Here is a 14750-nt window from a genome sequence, read left to right as displayed (position 1 = left end):
GTCATCTGACTTGATTTAAAGTCTTCTTTAAAACTAAGTAGGTAAAATTTTGATAAGGGACCATATACAAAGCAAAATGAGCACCAACTCTTGATTTTCAAATAGGAACCCCTATTTTTTGCTACATAATTATGTTAAGACAGGAATTATGTAAACAGGAAAATACAGCCACGGTACGAAATTTCACTGCATTCCGTGCAGTAGAACAGAAGTTATTAACGAAAAACATTTTAGGGACCGTCACAACATTGATAACGCTTCTTTCAAGGTCACGGCTTATCAAGTAACGGAATGTAAGCAAAGTAAAGATCGAGATTATCCAGCTCAATTCATGATTTTTTGAAGTTCTCTTTTTTCCCGTAATTGGATACTTTTTGGCCAATAATGTTGCGCCAAAAAGCAATTTACGGTCGAAAACTTTTTTTTTTGAAAAGAAAAGTTTAAATAATTTTTTTCTGATTTTTGTCTATCTGGATTAACCTAAAAATTACGGATGTGGTCTTGCTGGTCCCTCGCATAGATCGTTGTTTAATAAATCGAATAATGACAAATTAAAAGTAATGGAACTTTTTGCGTTTTCTAATATGGACCTATTGGATTGCTTATATAATGATTCAGCAAATTAGCCTCATAGAAATGTAAATATCCAACCTTATACCTAGAATCATGATGTGAATATGTTTGATAAATGTATTGCACCTATGTCACAGGTTTATTTTGGAATGAACAGAAAGTTCATTCAGAAAGTTAGGTTTTAGTTAAACATGTAGTGGCTCTTAAAAGCAATTTAGGAAAGTAATTTCCCAATGCTGTTGCAAGCAACGAGATTTGAGATGGTCCAACCCGTAATTTGAAAAGATAAAAGTTATTTTAGCTTAAACCAAGGTGAACCGAAATCAGACTTCTTGTCATTTCTCCGATTTTGTAACTATGCACTTGCAAACAAAGCTTAGCATTATTTGATCTTGTATCGCGTAACATATTCTTGCAAACGAATGTTTTCTATTGTATCAGGCATTAGGCTGGCGCACATATGCCAATACTACACGCAGCATACCTGACAGGCATGTTAATCAATCCAGTGGCTACAATTTCGTCCTTGCAGTGGATTTCGCTGACCGGAATCCAAACTAATTGTACGGGATGCAGAAGTCACCTCATTGAAGCTGAGAGTGCGAGTAAACTGGTAGGTAAAGTAAATTTATCTGCTGTATGTTTACGGTATCTCACTGGTGAGATAAATTTTCTTCATCCACTAGGTTTTAGGCACTCTCAGCTTTAATGATATGACTCCTGCTTCATCGTTCGGTTAAACCTAGTTGAGAGCTGTTGTAATCATTATTAGGACCCACAGCAGCCATTGAATGGGATAACCAAACCGCAGTTACATCGAAGTGAAGACGCAGGCCACATTCAGCCCGCGAAGCTGGTCAATGGGGCCATTGTTTGTTTAAAGAATCCGATTAGAAAATAGAATTAGTTCCAGTGTCATAAAATTGGAGCCGAACATTCAGATAATGGATTCTGAAAAACATGCATTTAATAAGATATTCATCTAGTAGTTAACAATAATTTATTATATATATTATAACTTTCTTTCTTTGTCAATATTTTTCCATGTTATTCAAAAAAGAAGAAAAGGATTTGAAATTTTATCTTTGTCTTGCGAGAATGATTTTAATGTGAAATTCACGGACAATGACCGAGAAAATAAATAGAAAAATAGTATTTAAGTTATAATTAAGAATAGACAAAAATTCAACTGAATCCAACACCCAAATTAATGTTTTGTTAAATCTTTGACGAAGTAAAAAAAAAAGTTCACAATCAGCCAAAACTACTATTTTCGTGCAGAATATGGCTCAAAGCACTCGGCCCACTACTGAGACTGACATTTCCTCTCCTAGATTTTTACACATTGAAAATTATTCAAATACTTTACAAATAAATAAATAAATAAATAATATATATCTTAATATATAAAAATCTTCTGTGTGGACGTTTGTCACCATAAGCCTTTTAAACGGCTGGACCGATTTTGATCAAATTTTTTGTGTGTAATTATGTTGTGGCAAGCATGGTTTTGAAGGGCGATGGATCGAATCGGAAACGCTTTTGTTAATTAATTAATTAATTAAAACATTGGATGGCTATATCTCTCATATGATTAATATTTTTTAATCTATTGTTGAGCAAAAACTGAAATAAATGAGCATTTAACCCGTTGCCAGAGGACAATAAGAAAGCCAGTTCTGCTTTTTGTAATGAAATTTCCTACTGTGATATGTCAATTGAGAATAGATAAAACATAGAGAGAGAGAAGCCTTCATTTCTTAAAAGCAACGATTTTAGGTCCCGAGATATATTTTAAAGTAAAGTACTGGTAAAGTAAAGTTCACGCAAAACGTATGTTCTGTCGTCATAGTTGAACCATGTGACCGAATCGGTGCTTCAGGTTTTCCTAACAAAATGATCAGAAAGTACCGCCCCCAGCAACATTTGTTTCTCGGCTCAAATAAATCTGAGTTTTGGCACCAATGTCAAGAATACTTTAATAATAAACTGATTAGTTTGATAATTCTTAAAGGAAAAGATGATGGAATTTAAAGACGAAACAAATTTTATTTTCGTCGGGATAAATTACAACAGGGTAGTTCTGAACACAAAAGATCAGTGCATTGGAAGCTCTTTATTTTTGTTGGAAATAACAAATTAGGCAATATATAAAGATTTAAAAGTTTTCGCTCAAAAGATTGATCCGCTAATCGGACGGAGTTGGCTTCGCTCATTGATCGGCTGGATTACAGTAACGTGGTGGCTTGGCGACTTTTGCTATAAACAATAGAGTTGCGTGATTATTTGTTTACATTTTAAGGCTACTGTTAATGTAATTTATTGTATTTTTTGTTCATTTGGCTGAAATATTTCAAATTGCAAAGAATTATTTTTGTTTTTAAAGAGTTTTTAGTCACTTTAGTTGAAAAATGTGTTTGTTTTACATCGGGAGTGGGAGGGGGGGTGGCTGAGTGATTTTCGCTTATTCAAAGAACTGTTTTTACCTTTATCGTTTTTTTAAACGATATCCTTTCGATTCGATTGTTTTATTCTTTTCCATATGGGGAATGTTGCAGCGGGATTTCCCGTTTGTTCTAGATGGGCAGTTAGCTTTTTACACTTAATATATGAGGACGTATTTTTTATCCTTTAAGTATGGCTGAAGGAACAAACCATCAAGTATGGGTGAAAAAATAGTTAATAAAACAACTGGTCAGTGGGCATTAGATAAATCAAGTTGTTACAAATATATGCATTCTGACACCAAGCAGCTTGAAACATTTTCTTTTTACTTATTTTTTTCAACAAAACGATTCAAACACTTGGTGTTCATTGAAATTTTTTAACTTTTCAATTTACAAAGTTTGAACAGAACAACGTCTGTCGGGTCCTCTAGTCTTAATATATAAAAATCTTCTGTGCGGACGTTAAACGGCTAGACCGATTTTGATCAAATTTTTTGTGTGTAATTAAGTTGTGGCAAGCATGGTTTCAAAGCGCGATGGATCGAATCGGAAACGTTTTTGTTAAGTAATTAATTAATTTAAACATTGGATGGTTATATCTCCCAAATGATTAATATTTATTTTAACCCTTTGTTGAGCGAGAACTGAAATAAATATTTAACCCGTTGCCAAAGGACAATAAGAAAGCCAGCTCTGCGTTTTGTAATGAAATTTTCTACTGTGATAAGTCAATTGAGAATAGATAAAACGTAGAGAGAGAGAGTGAAGCCTTCATTTCTTGAAAACAACGATTTTAGGTCCCGTGATATATTTTAAAGTAAAGTAATGGAAGGTTCACGCAAAATGTATGTTCTGTCGTCGTAGTTGAACCATGTGACCGGATCGGTGCTTTAGGTTTTCCTAACCAAATGATCAGAAAGTACCGTACCAACATTTATTTCTCGGCTGAAATCCATCTGAGTTTTGGCACCAATGTCAGAATACTATAAGGATTATCAAACTGATTAGTACATTATACTAAAGCTCCGGGACCAGATAATATCTATCCAAAAATTTTAGTTGAATGTGCAGAGGAATTAGTGGATGTTATTTTGAATATTTTCAATGCTTCTTATAACTCGGGGACAGTGCCAGAGGACTGGAAGCTGGCTAACATAACGCCACTCTTCAAGAAGGGGTCTAAAGGTATTGCTGGGAATTATAGACCTGTAAGTTTGACTTCGGTGATTAGTAAGATTTTCGAAACTTTGATCAAAATTAAGATCATGATGTTCTTAGAGACTAATAGTCTGTTGACTAGTTTGCAGTATGGTTTCAGGAAAGGTAAATCCTGTACTACTAATTTATTGCATTTCTACGACAAGGTTACCTCAGCTTTAGATAACAAAAAATGTGTGGATGTTGTTTATATTGATTTTCAAAAAGCTTTTGACAAGGTACCGCATGTTGCTCTTCTCAGCAAGTTAGCTGACATTGGAATAGGAGGAAAAACTTTACTTTGGGTTAGAAATTGGCTTACTGGTAGGAAGCAAAGAGTAGTTGTGAGAGGAAATCATTCTAATTGGAGTGATGTTTTAAGTGGGGTTCCTCAGGGATCAGTTTTAGGGCCTCTTTTGTTTATTATATTTATGAATGACATCAATGAAAATATTTCTGGAAGCATGAATTGTTTTGCTGACGATGTAAAAGTTCTGGGGATTGTCGAAAATGAAGAACAAGTAAAACAGCTGCAAGAGGATTTAGATCACATTACTAAGTGGGCAGATAAATGGGGTATGGCAGTTAATGTAGGGAAATGTCAAGTGCTACACTTAGGTCATGGAAATAAGCGTATGAGATATCGTTTACAGGGTTCAGTCATAAATCAGGCAGAAAATGTTATGGATCTGGGTGTCTTTATAAATCAGGACTTCAAGTTTAGTCAACAGTGCAGTATTGCTAGTAACAAAGCCAACAAAATGCTTGGGTTCATCAATAGATCTATTTCAAACAAATCTAAGAAAGTTCATCTGCCTTTATATAGGAGTTTAGTAAGACCTCATTTGGAGTATGCTGTTCAGTTTTGGTCGCCTTATCTGAAGAAAGATATTTTTGTATTGGAAAGGGTTCAAAGAAGGGTAACTAAATTAGTAAAGGGACTCTCAGATTTAGATTATGATACCAGACTTAATAGGCTTAACATGTATAGCCTGGAGCAAAGGAGAGTCAAAGGGGACATGATTCAGTTATTTAAATTTATCAAAATGAAAGATGTAAATGGATTAAGTTTTTGCGGGGAAAGCAGGACAAGGGGTCATTGTTTTAAGCTATTTAAATCTCAGGCTAACTTGGAAATCAGGAAAAACTATTACTTTAGCCGGGTCGTGGGCACTTGGAATAGCTTACCGGAAGAGGCGGTAATGAGCAAGGGAGTGAATAGCTTTAAGAGGGCCATTGATCTTCATTGGGGACTAATTAATTGACTAGGACCAGCCTAGCTGGGCCCAGAGCCTGTTGCTGGTCGTCACATTTGTATTTGTATTTGTATTATTTGTATTATTAAAGAAAATGATGGTGAAATTTAAAGACGAAACAAATTTTATTTTCGTCCAGATAAATTACAACAGGGTAGTTCTGTGCACAAAAGATCAGTGCAGTGGAAGATCTTTATCTTTGGTGGAAAGAACAAATTAGGCAATATATGAAGTTTTAAAAGTTTTTGTTCAAAAGATCGAACCCCTAATCGGCCGGAGTTGGCTTCGCTCACTGATCGGCTGGATTACAGTAACGCGGTGGCTTGGCGACTTTGGCTATACAGTTGTGTGATCATTTGTTTACATTTAAAAGCTACTGTTAATGTAATTTATTGTATTTTTTGTTTATTTGGCGAAATATTTCAAATTGAAAAGAATTGCTTTTCGTTTTTAAAGAGTTTTTAGTCATTTTAGTTGAAGAAAGTGTTTATTTTACATCAAGAGGGGGGGGGGGATACGTGATTTTCGCTTATTCAGAGAACTGTTTTTACCTTTATCATTTTTAAAACGATATCCTTTCGATTATTTTATTCTTTTTCATACGTGGGATGTTGCAGCGGGATTTCTCGTTTGTTCTAGATGGGTAGTTAGTCTTTTACACTTAATATCTGAGGACACTTTTTATCCTTTGAGTATGGCTGAAGGAACAAATCATCAAGTACGGGAGAAAAAATAGTTGATAAAATAACTGCTCAGTGGCATTAGATAAATCAAGTTTTAATAAATATATGCATTCTGACACCAAGCAGCTTAAAACATTTTTTTTTTACTTATTTTTTTCAACAAAACGGTTCAAACACTTGATAGCTTATTGAAATTTTTTAACTTTTCAATTTACAAATTTTGAACAGAACAACGTCTGTCGGGTCCTCTAGTATATATATAATTCCTAAAAACCAGTAAAGTTATCTAAGAGCTAATATTACTGATTGAGCCACTTGAACACTGTTAAAGGCGAAACTTCACACTGATCGGCTATTTTTCGAGTGCTTTTTCCCGATTTAGACAAGGCAATAATTTTTCCTTTTAGCAAATTATCACCGGGAAGAGCCGTTAATTCTACACTGTCTATTGCAACATGACTAGCAAGACAATGAGGTTTTATTGTATGTTTCTGTGAAAAAGTTGTGCATGTTATTTTTTTTCTGAGTTATTGTTTTACAAAAGGCAATGGCTAAATGCGGAAAGAAGAAAAAACAGAAGTATTTTAAGAGTAGCTTTTAATTTTAAAAGTTCTATAAAATATTCTTTTATTAGACAATGAAGTAGTGTTTTGCATCATTTACACATTGACATTTGAGCGATATCCACAAAAAACAGACGGTTGCAATATTGTGTTGTTCTTCTGCAGAGACAGAGAGTAAATTTATGCATTTAAAAATTCACAGACGTAACTATAATGTAGAAAAACCACGTTATAATTGGTTTGCTTATTGTGTTGAACAATATTTTCCTTTTTTTAACGAAGAAACCAACTTTCATAATTTCTGTTTTAAAAAAGTATACGGTCCCCTAAAGTGGGAAAAAATGAATTTTTAAGCATAGCGCGAAAACTACTGAATATTTTGAGCTCAAATTTTGGATTCCCTCATAAAAGCTCTTCTAGATTGTTTTTCTGTTAAAATTTAATATGGTTTCATATCATATTTTTTTCAGAAAATATTAAAATAATTCATAAAAAAACTAAAATTACATTTTAGGTGTTGTAAATGAGATTTTTTAATTGGGTAGATTCATATTTTTATAATAAAAAACAATCTTTGCCGTGCCTAATCTAGTTTTTGTGTTATGAGTAAAAATATCAAAATACGTTTTAACATTACGAGAGGAATTTTTCAAAACTTGATTCTGAAGTAACGGCTGGATCAAATTAAACAAAACTTTGTATACAAAATTAAAAAAGGATGCTGATCACAAATATGTGATACAAAATGGGGGTTCGTATTGAAATATTTGAAGTTGATGCTCGTTTTAATATGAAGACGACCCCTTAACAACAATTTTTTAACATAATTGTGTAGAACGTTTTATTGCTGAAACAATAACACCTTACACGTGTCTCTAGTGTCAATAGTCTTTGAATACGATCGAGTGTTTCGTTTTTTTTTCTATGACTGTACCTAAGCACTCAGGTATTAAAGGTAATGAAATAGCAGATTACCAAGCTAGGAAAGGATCAGGTACTGCCTTTGTTCACTCAAAAGTAGCAATTGGGATTTTAAACATTATTATTAGGACTACTGTTTATAGAATTTCAATGGATAAACAGCTTTGAACTGGTGTGATTTGGACAGATAACATCGGATTAAGGAGCTTAATCATAGTTGACCTAGCATAAGGGACAAAGAGCTCTTGAGTTTAAATTCGAAATACAGTGAAATCCTGTTACAACGAACTTCAAAGGAGAGCAAATTTTGTTAATTGTAATAGGAATTTCCTTGAAATGGAATTCAAGCAATATGATGACAATTGAACTGGAACAGAAAATTTATTTTATTGAAATGGATATTTTGTTGAATTGGTATTCCTTGTAATGGGATTTCCTTGTAGCATTTAGGAAAGAAATTTTTACTGGTGATTTTACCTTTAAGTGATACCTTGTAATAATGGGTGTTAGCAATGACTCAACTTGCAGGGGTTACTTTTGTAATGAAGAAACTGTTGCTTACAATTTTGTGTGATTGGGAAGAACTTTCTGCTAATAGGTTTGAACATCTTGATCGTCATATAATCAAACCTTTGAAGATATGCAACATTCTCATCAGGAGCTAGCTGAATTTTGCTTCAGCTACTGGTATCTTTTAGGAACTTTTGTTTTGGGTTTAGTACAATAACCCTCCGGTTCAAGGTGCTTGGTTCTGTTGAGATCCCCTTTCTCTCATGTCATTTCTCTCCACTGCACAAATATCATGCCTCCTAATAGGCAAATGTTTCACAGGTTGAAAAAAGCTTGGTCAATCTACTTGAGCCTATTGTCTTATGTACAGCATAGTACTTCATATGATAACAGATTTCTCACTTTAAAGCAATAAAAAAACGCTTAGTGCCACTAGCATTTTCTTGAACAAAATTTTTACAATTCACATAAACCAATAAGCTCATTGTCTCAGTAGCATATGCAGTTTGGAACATGATATGCTCAGGAAGCTGGAAAATATTGAAGCAAATAATGGTATCTAATTTAAGTAAGACACCTACTTTATTGTAACAGTTGATACAGATATTTTTAAAAAGAACTATTCTAAATATATGAATTATAAATTGCCTAATATTGTGCACATGCACCATCACATCAACAATAATGTACTTGGCACCAAGAAATTGTTAATGAGCATTGAGACAATATACAAATTTGTATTGTGCTTGATAAGGAATATTTGGGTTTTAAGGCATTGAGTCATTGGAAGTTAACTGTACAAACTACTTTTGAAACAGCACATGTTCCATATCAATAAGAAGGCTTACATTGTGCTGTGCAAGTTCATTTCAACTATACCCTAAATAACTTCAAATATTTTTATAATCTGGTCAAAGAAGAGAGAAAACTTTTCCACAACTGGTTATACTTACCGACTATCAGGATCTGCATACATCTCCATATGTTTTTCATTAATAGTGGCATCAACAACAACCCATGCTCCTCCTCGAAGTTCAGCATATGGGGGAATATATACTAGTATTGGTTGGTTGTATTCCCTTAGAGCATCAACAATCATAGCACCAAATTTCAAAACTTGATCATACATATCTGCCACAAAATATATACAGTCAGTAAAAAATTATACAACATATAAAACTATGACCTAAATGAAAATCATTTATACAAATCAAAATAAAGGAGATATAATGAATCCACAATTTTCCACCACCACCCTTTCAGTTTTTGCACTGAAAAATGAATGGGGATTGCTTTGCAATTACAATGAACTTTACTATTTCAGTGATTTCATCATGATATGGAGTAAAAAGGCAGATCATTTGTAGTTGGAATGGATTTTCAAAAGAATAATTATGATTCAAAACTTTAGACAGGTTCAAAATGCTAAAAACCAGAAAAATAGTTTTTATGGGTTGAAAATAGTAAAATAAATCAGTTTTAAAGATAAAATCTCCTGGAAGGCATAGAATTGTTAGAACCTCAAAGTCTTTAGGGTAGTCAGTCAAGATGCAGCAAAGTTAAGCAGAAGATTGAACTATGCATCTCCATTAATATAAAGCTAATGGCAGGACATGAAATAAATTTTTCAGATTATAAGCATCTTCAGAAGCTATCTTGTGGAACCTAGCATAAAGTTCCACATAATACTATAAATCAATTTCTAACTTATAAAGCTCAATTTTATGCATAGGCAAAAAAAAAAACATTTTGGCTTAGCAAACTTTTCTATAATTTGATGAGCACGTCTTTCAGCATGACTTTTCATTGGAGAAGCAAATAATCTGATTTATCAAAGCCACGAAAATTGTTATGCAACTTCTGCAACATCTTAGTTTCTGTAGAAAGAAATAGAAAGCTTCTGTAACATGTTGTCTTAAAAGGCTGGCATTCTATTTCTAGTTTGCCATTCAAAAATTACATTGTTTACGTATAATGTAAGACTGACACTTAAAGCAATACTGACGCAAATTGCTTACAGGTCGGAAGAAGCATGCTACAAGTAGCAATGCTACTGTAGTAGCTACATTTTTATTTGTTGGTAGTGATAACTGAAAACAAATCTTTAATGAAGTTAGAAAAAAAAATAGATCAAGTTAAAACAAATTTGACTGGGGAAAATATTACGCAAGCATATCAGCAGATGCAATGAGAAATAAAATTCCTAAAATTATGAGCTGACCTCAGACATATCATTTTGATACCATATCCATATGTTCTATATCGTTTTGATAACATATGTTCTATCTGTTTGACTCCATTAGTTTGTTCGGCATTGTATCTTTCATATATTAGTCTCTCAGCTAGCACCCAAAATGTTGACAAATAGCGTCATTTCTGCAATACAGCTGGGTGAGGTGCCTTACTTTTCATTTTTTGCATAGATTATGAATATGCTAAGGTGGAAATCGAAATGGGTAGCTTTTGTACAGTAATTATAAAAAAAAGCATAAAAATCGTCATTTTTTTAAGTTTCAGTTTTTTGTCAATTGGAGTAACTTTTACCTGAAAAAAAAATCCTAACAATAGTAAGTCAGCTATTACTTATCTACGGAAAGCTCCTTCCCCCACTCGCTTAGATCACCAACCTCCGTTCGCTACTTGCGGTAGCTCAATGCCACCTGCAGGGGGTGGCAATAGATGATTTTATTGTTTTTTACCCCTTGATGTACAGCCTCTTATATCTGGTCCCTCAAGTTTTAGAGGGGTGAGACAGGGCGAAATAACTTTCCCTGTATGTCCTGTACATAACGGTACCAATATGTACCTGGTAGACATTGCGCAGTAATTGTCAAATAGACTTCAAAATCATCAATTCTTAGACTTTCATTTTTTTTTTTGTATATTGGAGTGATTTTTACATTAAAAATGTTCCAAATAAAAATTATTTAGCTGATAATGTCTATCTAAAAGAGTGCTAGAAAATTTATTGGTACGCTATGAGATATTTCACAGCGACATAAGTGTGCCCAGAAGAAAATAATAATAAATAGAGGGCTCCCCCCCCCCCTTTTTGCATCTCTTGCCAACTCCGGTTCGACTTATGCTGTGGCTCTATGCCACCTGCGGCGGGTAACAATTGATGATTTTAATGATTTTTAACTCTGTATGTTTGGACCCTTTAGGTTTAAAAGAGGGAACCAAGATGCAATAGCTTTCTTTGTATGTCTTTCATCCAATGGTACCAGTATTGATCAGGTCGACATTGTTAGTCCTGAGAACATAGGGTTATACAGCTAAACTTTCATCAATGTTTTCGGATAAATTCTCTACTATGAGGTTGAAAAAATGCTCGCACAAATTAAAATGAAATATCTATGGAAACCCCTGATTTTTCTGCTTCATGTAAAACTTGTTTCCAATGTTTCAAGATAATTAGAATGTGAATTCTAATTGTTTTTAACTAATTTCATGCTAAAATGTAGGTGAGCCTTCAATTGAAAATTCATTGTTGTTGTTCGTGGTTCATTTTTATTAACATTTATTTACATTTTTTGATGATTTGATTGTCTTTTATTCCTGGATGTCCGGTCACATAAGGTTTAGAGGGGTGAGACAGGGTGGATTAGCTTGCCCTGGATGTCCTGCATCCAACAGTACCAGTATTGACCTGGTAGACATTGCCAGCTTGAAGGAGATATGGTTATTGACGCAAAGACAGACACACACAGAAATTAATAGTACAGATAAATACAATTGCTCCAATTGATTTTGCGTAACTTACCAAAAACCTCAGTCATATTCCATTGTTCCAAGCAAAAAATTGAGACTATAAAATTCAAGCTAAAATGCATTACGCGGTGCTTTGTTGCAAACAGAATCACTCCACACTTCTCGAAGACTACTCTACCTCTGACCAAATGCAATCTATGTTAATAAATGGGGATTAATGTGAAAGAAAGGGAGAAAATTCTAAAGATTTGGTAGAGAAAGGAGCAAGTTGAACTGTCCATACAACAAATATGCGGTGCGCGCCAAGCAACAAAGGCTTGCCAACAAGGAGTATGTCCATTCTCGGATGTCAACCTGCCATGTACTGACATCTTAATGCTTATGTGACAAACTGACGAACAAGAACTTAATGCAGATAGTCAGGACTTAATACATATTGGAGATTAGGGATGAGATCGACAATGATTTTTAAGTCAATTATAGTAGGAGACTCTTAAATATTTTTCATTTTTAAAATTACCTTTTTAAAATAATCAACATAAGTAGTTAAAATAACATAATATCATACATTTTTGGAAAATATTTCTCAGAGATTTTTCCACTTTTTCATTTAAAAAATGCAACAAGTTAGTTTTTTTCAGATAGAAATTAACTGTCCGTTCGTGTGTTTAGTTATCTATGGTTGCATTAACTTTTATTATTTCTTCATTAGATACTAGAGGTTCTTATTGCATAAGTAAAAGCCTCTAGAATATGGTAATAATATTGTACAACATAGCATAATATGTGTAAATACAGTATCAAGTAAATAATAAATGCCTCTGTTTTTAGAGATATTAGCATGAATAAAATTTATGAGCATCGGTATCAAAAGGTAAATTTGAATTTCATTAAATTTCTTCTAACTTTATTAAAGTTTTATGGACAAAGGAAATTTTGTGAATTTTGAAAGGAAATATTGGATACAAAAGAACTGTAGATTAATACTTTTTAGACATTTTTCTTTTTTTTTTTTAAATAGAGACATTTTAACAATTTTTATCTTCTGTAGAATTACTGTAGACAATTTTGTGTTAAAAATAAAGTGAACATTTATGTATCTATACTATTAAGTTCTATGCACATCTGTCTGTTTCTATAAAACCCTATCTTCTCCAAATTGACAATGTCTACCAGGTAAATATTGGTACACTTGGATGCAAGACATCCAGGGAAAGCCATTTTGTCCTGTCTCACCCAACCAAAACTTAATTGACCAGATATAAGAGGCCGTACATCCAGGGATAAAAAAAACAAAAAAATCATCATTTGTCACCCAATGCAGGCTGCATCCAGATACCGCAGGTGGCAAATGGGGGTTGGTGAGCGAAGTGAATGGAGGGAGGAGCCTCCAGTATATAAGTAATAGCTGACAAACTATCATTTGGACTTTTTTTCTGGTAAAAGTTACTTCAGTTGACAAAAAGTTGAAACTTAAAAAAAATAACGATTTTGATGCTTTTTTTTCACAATTACTGTACAAAAACTACCAATTTCGATTTCTGCCTTAACATATTCGTAATCTACACAAAAAACTGAAAAAAATGACACCTCACCCATATTTATCGCAGAAATGACATTATTTTTCGGTCTAGCTGAGAGATTAAATTGCCATATTTGTATTGAATAGAGCATAGCTTAGAAAGAAAAGAATATGAATGAGCAAAAACTGCCAATTTAGTAGCAAGTTTGTTGTCTGATTGATGAGAGTGTCCAAGCAGATGAGTGTTTGTAAATGTCAAATAGTCATCAACACAACAAAATTCTCTAAAGTAAGAGTTATTTGTGATTCGAGTTTTGGAAAAAATCCCAACATTAAAAGGATTCCAAATGCAAAAATGAACTCTTTTCACGCATGAGTATGAAAATTGAACAAATCCTACCTCCCTACATTTTGATCCTGATAATTGCGATACCGCTACATTGAAAAATATATGTGATGGAAAGAAAAAGTCATTTTTAAGCACAAACTAATATTCATTCTTTAGCCTTGTCTATATAGAAATATTAAACATTTATTATCTTGAAAAATTATTATTATTTTTTTTCTGATATCCAAAGCACTTGCTTTCCACGAAATAAATGAAACTATTTAATTGAAAAAAAATAAGCAATGATAAAATATCATATTTGAAAATAAAGATTGTACCTTTCATGCCACCAGAAAAACCTCTCCAATTTGCAAAAACAATAAGTGGAAGTTCTTCTTTGTTGAAGTCATTTATAGCTTGAGCAGTTTTATAAGCTGAATCAGGAAACCATACTTGTCCTGCTTGTGAAATTATCTGAAAGTTAGAGGAAAACAATCAGTGGCTAAAAAAGATCACAAGTGTAAAAATATTTAATGCAATACATTTTGCAAAAAATACCTAGAATTTATAAAAGAATGAGGTTATGCAAAAAATACTGAGCAAACTTACCACAGTTGATGATGAACACTACTGCAGTACATGTCATACACACAGAGTTAAAGATAAATTTTTAGAATTTTCACATACAATTAATACATTACACATTAAGTTCATGGAAATTATCACAAAAAGAAGTCTGATTTTTGAATAATTTCATCAAAAGTACAAAATAAAAATGCAAGTATGCTAAAGCAAAATAACTCAAAACATTTAGAAAATAGAGGATAGAATCCATAAGGGCTGTAACATGATGGTCTAGGATTTTTTTGAGTTTAACACACGTTAAAATTCATAAAAAATTAAGAAATATGTTTCTTTTTTCTTTTTTTTGTTGTTTTGCCCAAAAAAATTCCTAGGCTGAGAAAGATGGCGGTCCTGTCATGATTTCTCACTTAGAATTTTTGTCAAAATCTTTAAAGTACATTATCTCAGGAATGGT

At 33.0% G+C, this 14750-nt stretch overlaps 1 protein-coding gene across 1 annotated transcript in view; it reads right to left on the bottom strand.

Moving 5' to 3' along the window:
* The window catches only part of LOC129218194 (acetyl-CoA carboxylase-like), a 282701-nt gene that overhangs the window by 33812 nt on the left and 234139 nt on the right, over window positions 1-14750 (bottom strand). The window contains exons 47-48 of the mRNA XM_054852411.1: window positions 14050-14185; window positions 9104-9281 (exon numbers count right to left, since the gene is read on the bottom strand). Of these exons, the coding sequence (XP_054708386.1) occupies window positions 9104-9281; window positions 14050-14185 (314 nt within the window). The remainder of the gene's footprint in view (window positions 1-9103; window positions 9282-14049; window positions 14186-14750) is intronic.

The sequence above is a fragment of the Uloborus diversus genome, chromosome 3, assembly GCF_026930045.1.
Source record: "Uloborus diversus isolate 005 chromosome 3, Udiv.v.3.1, whole genome shotgun sequence".
Lineage (NCBI taxonomy): Eukaryota > Metazoa > Arthropoda > Arachnida > Araneae > Uloboridae > Uloborus > Uloborus diversus.
This window is presented reverse-complemented; position numbering and strand designations above follow the sequence as displayed.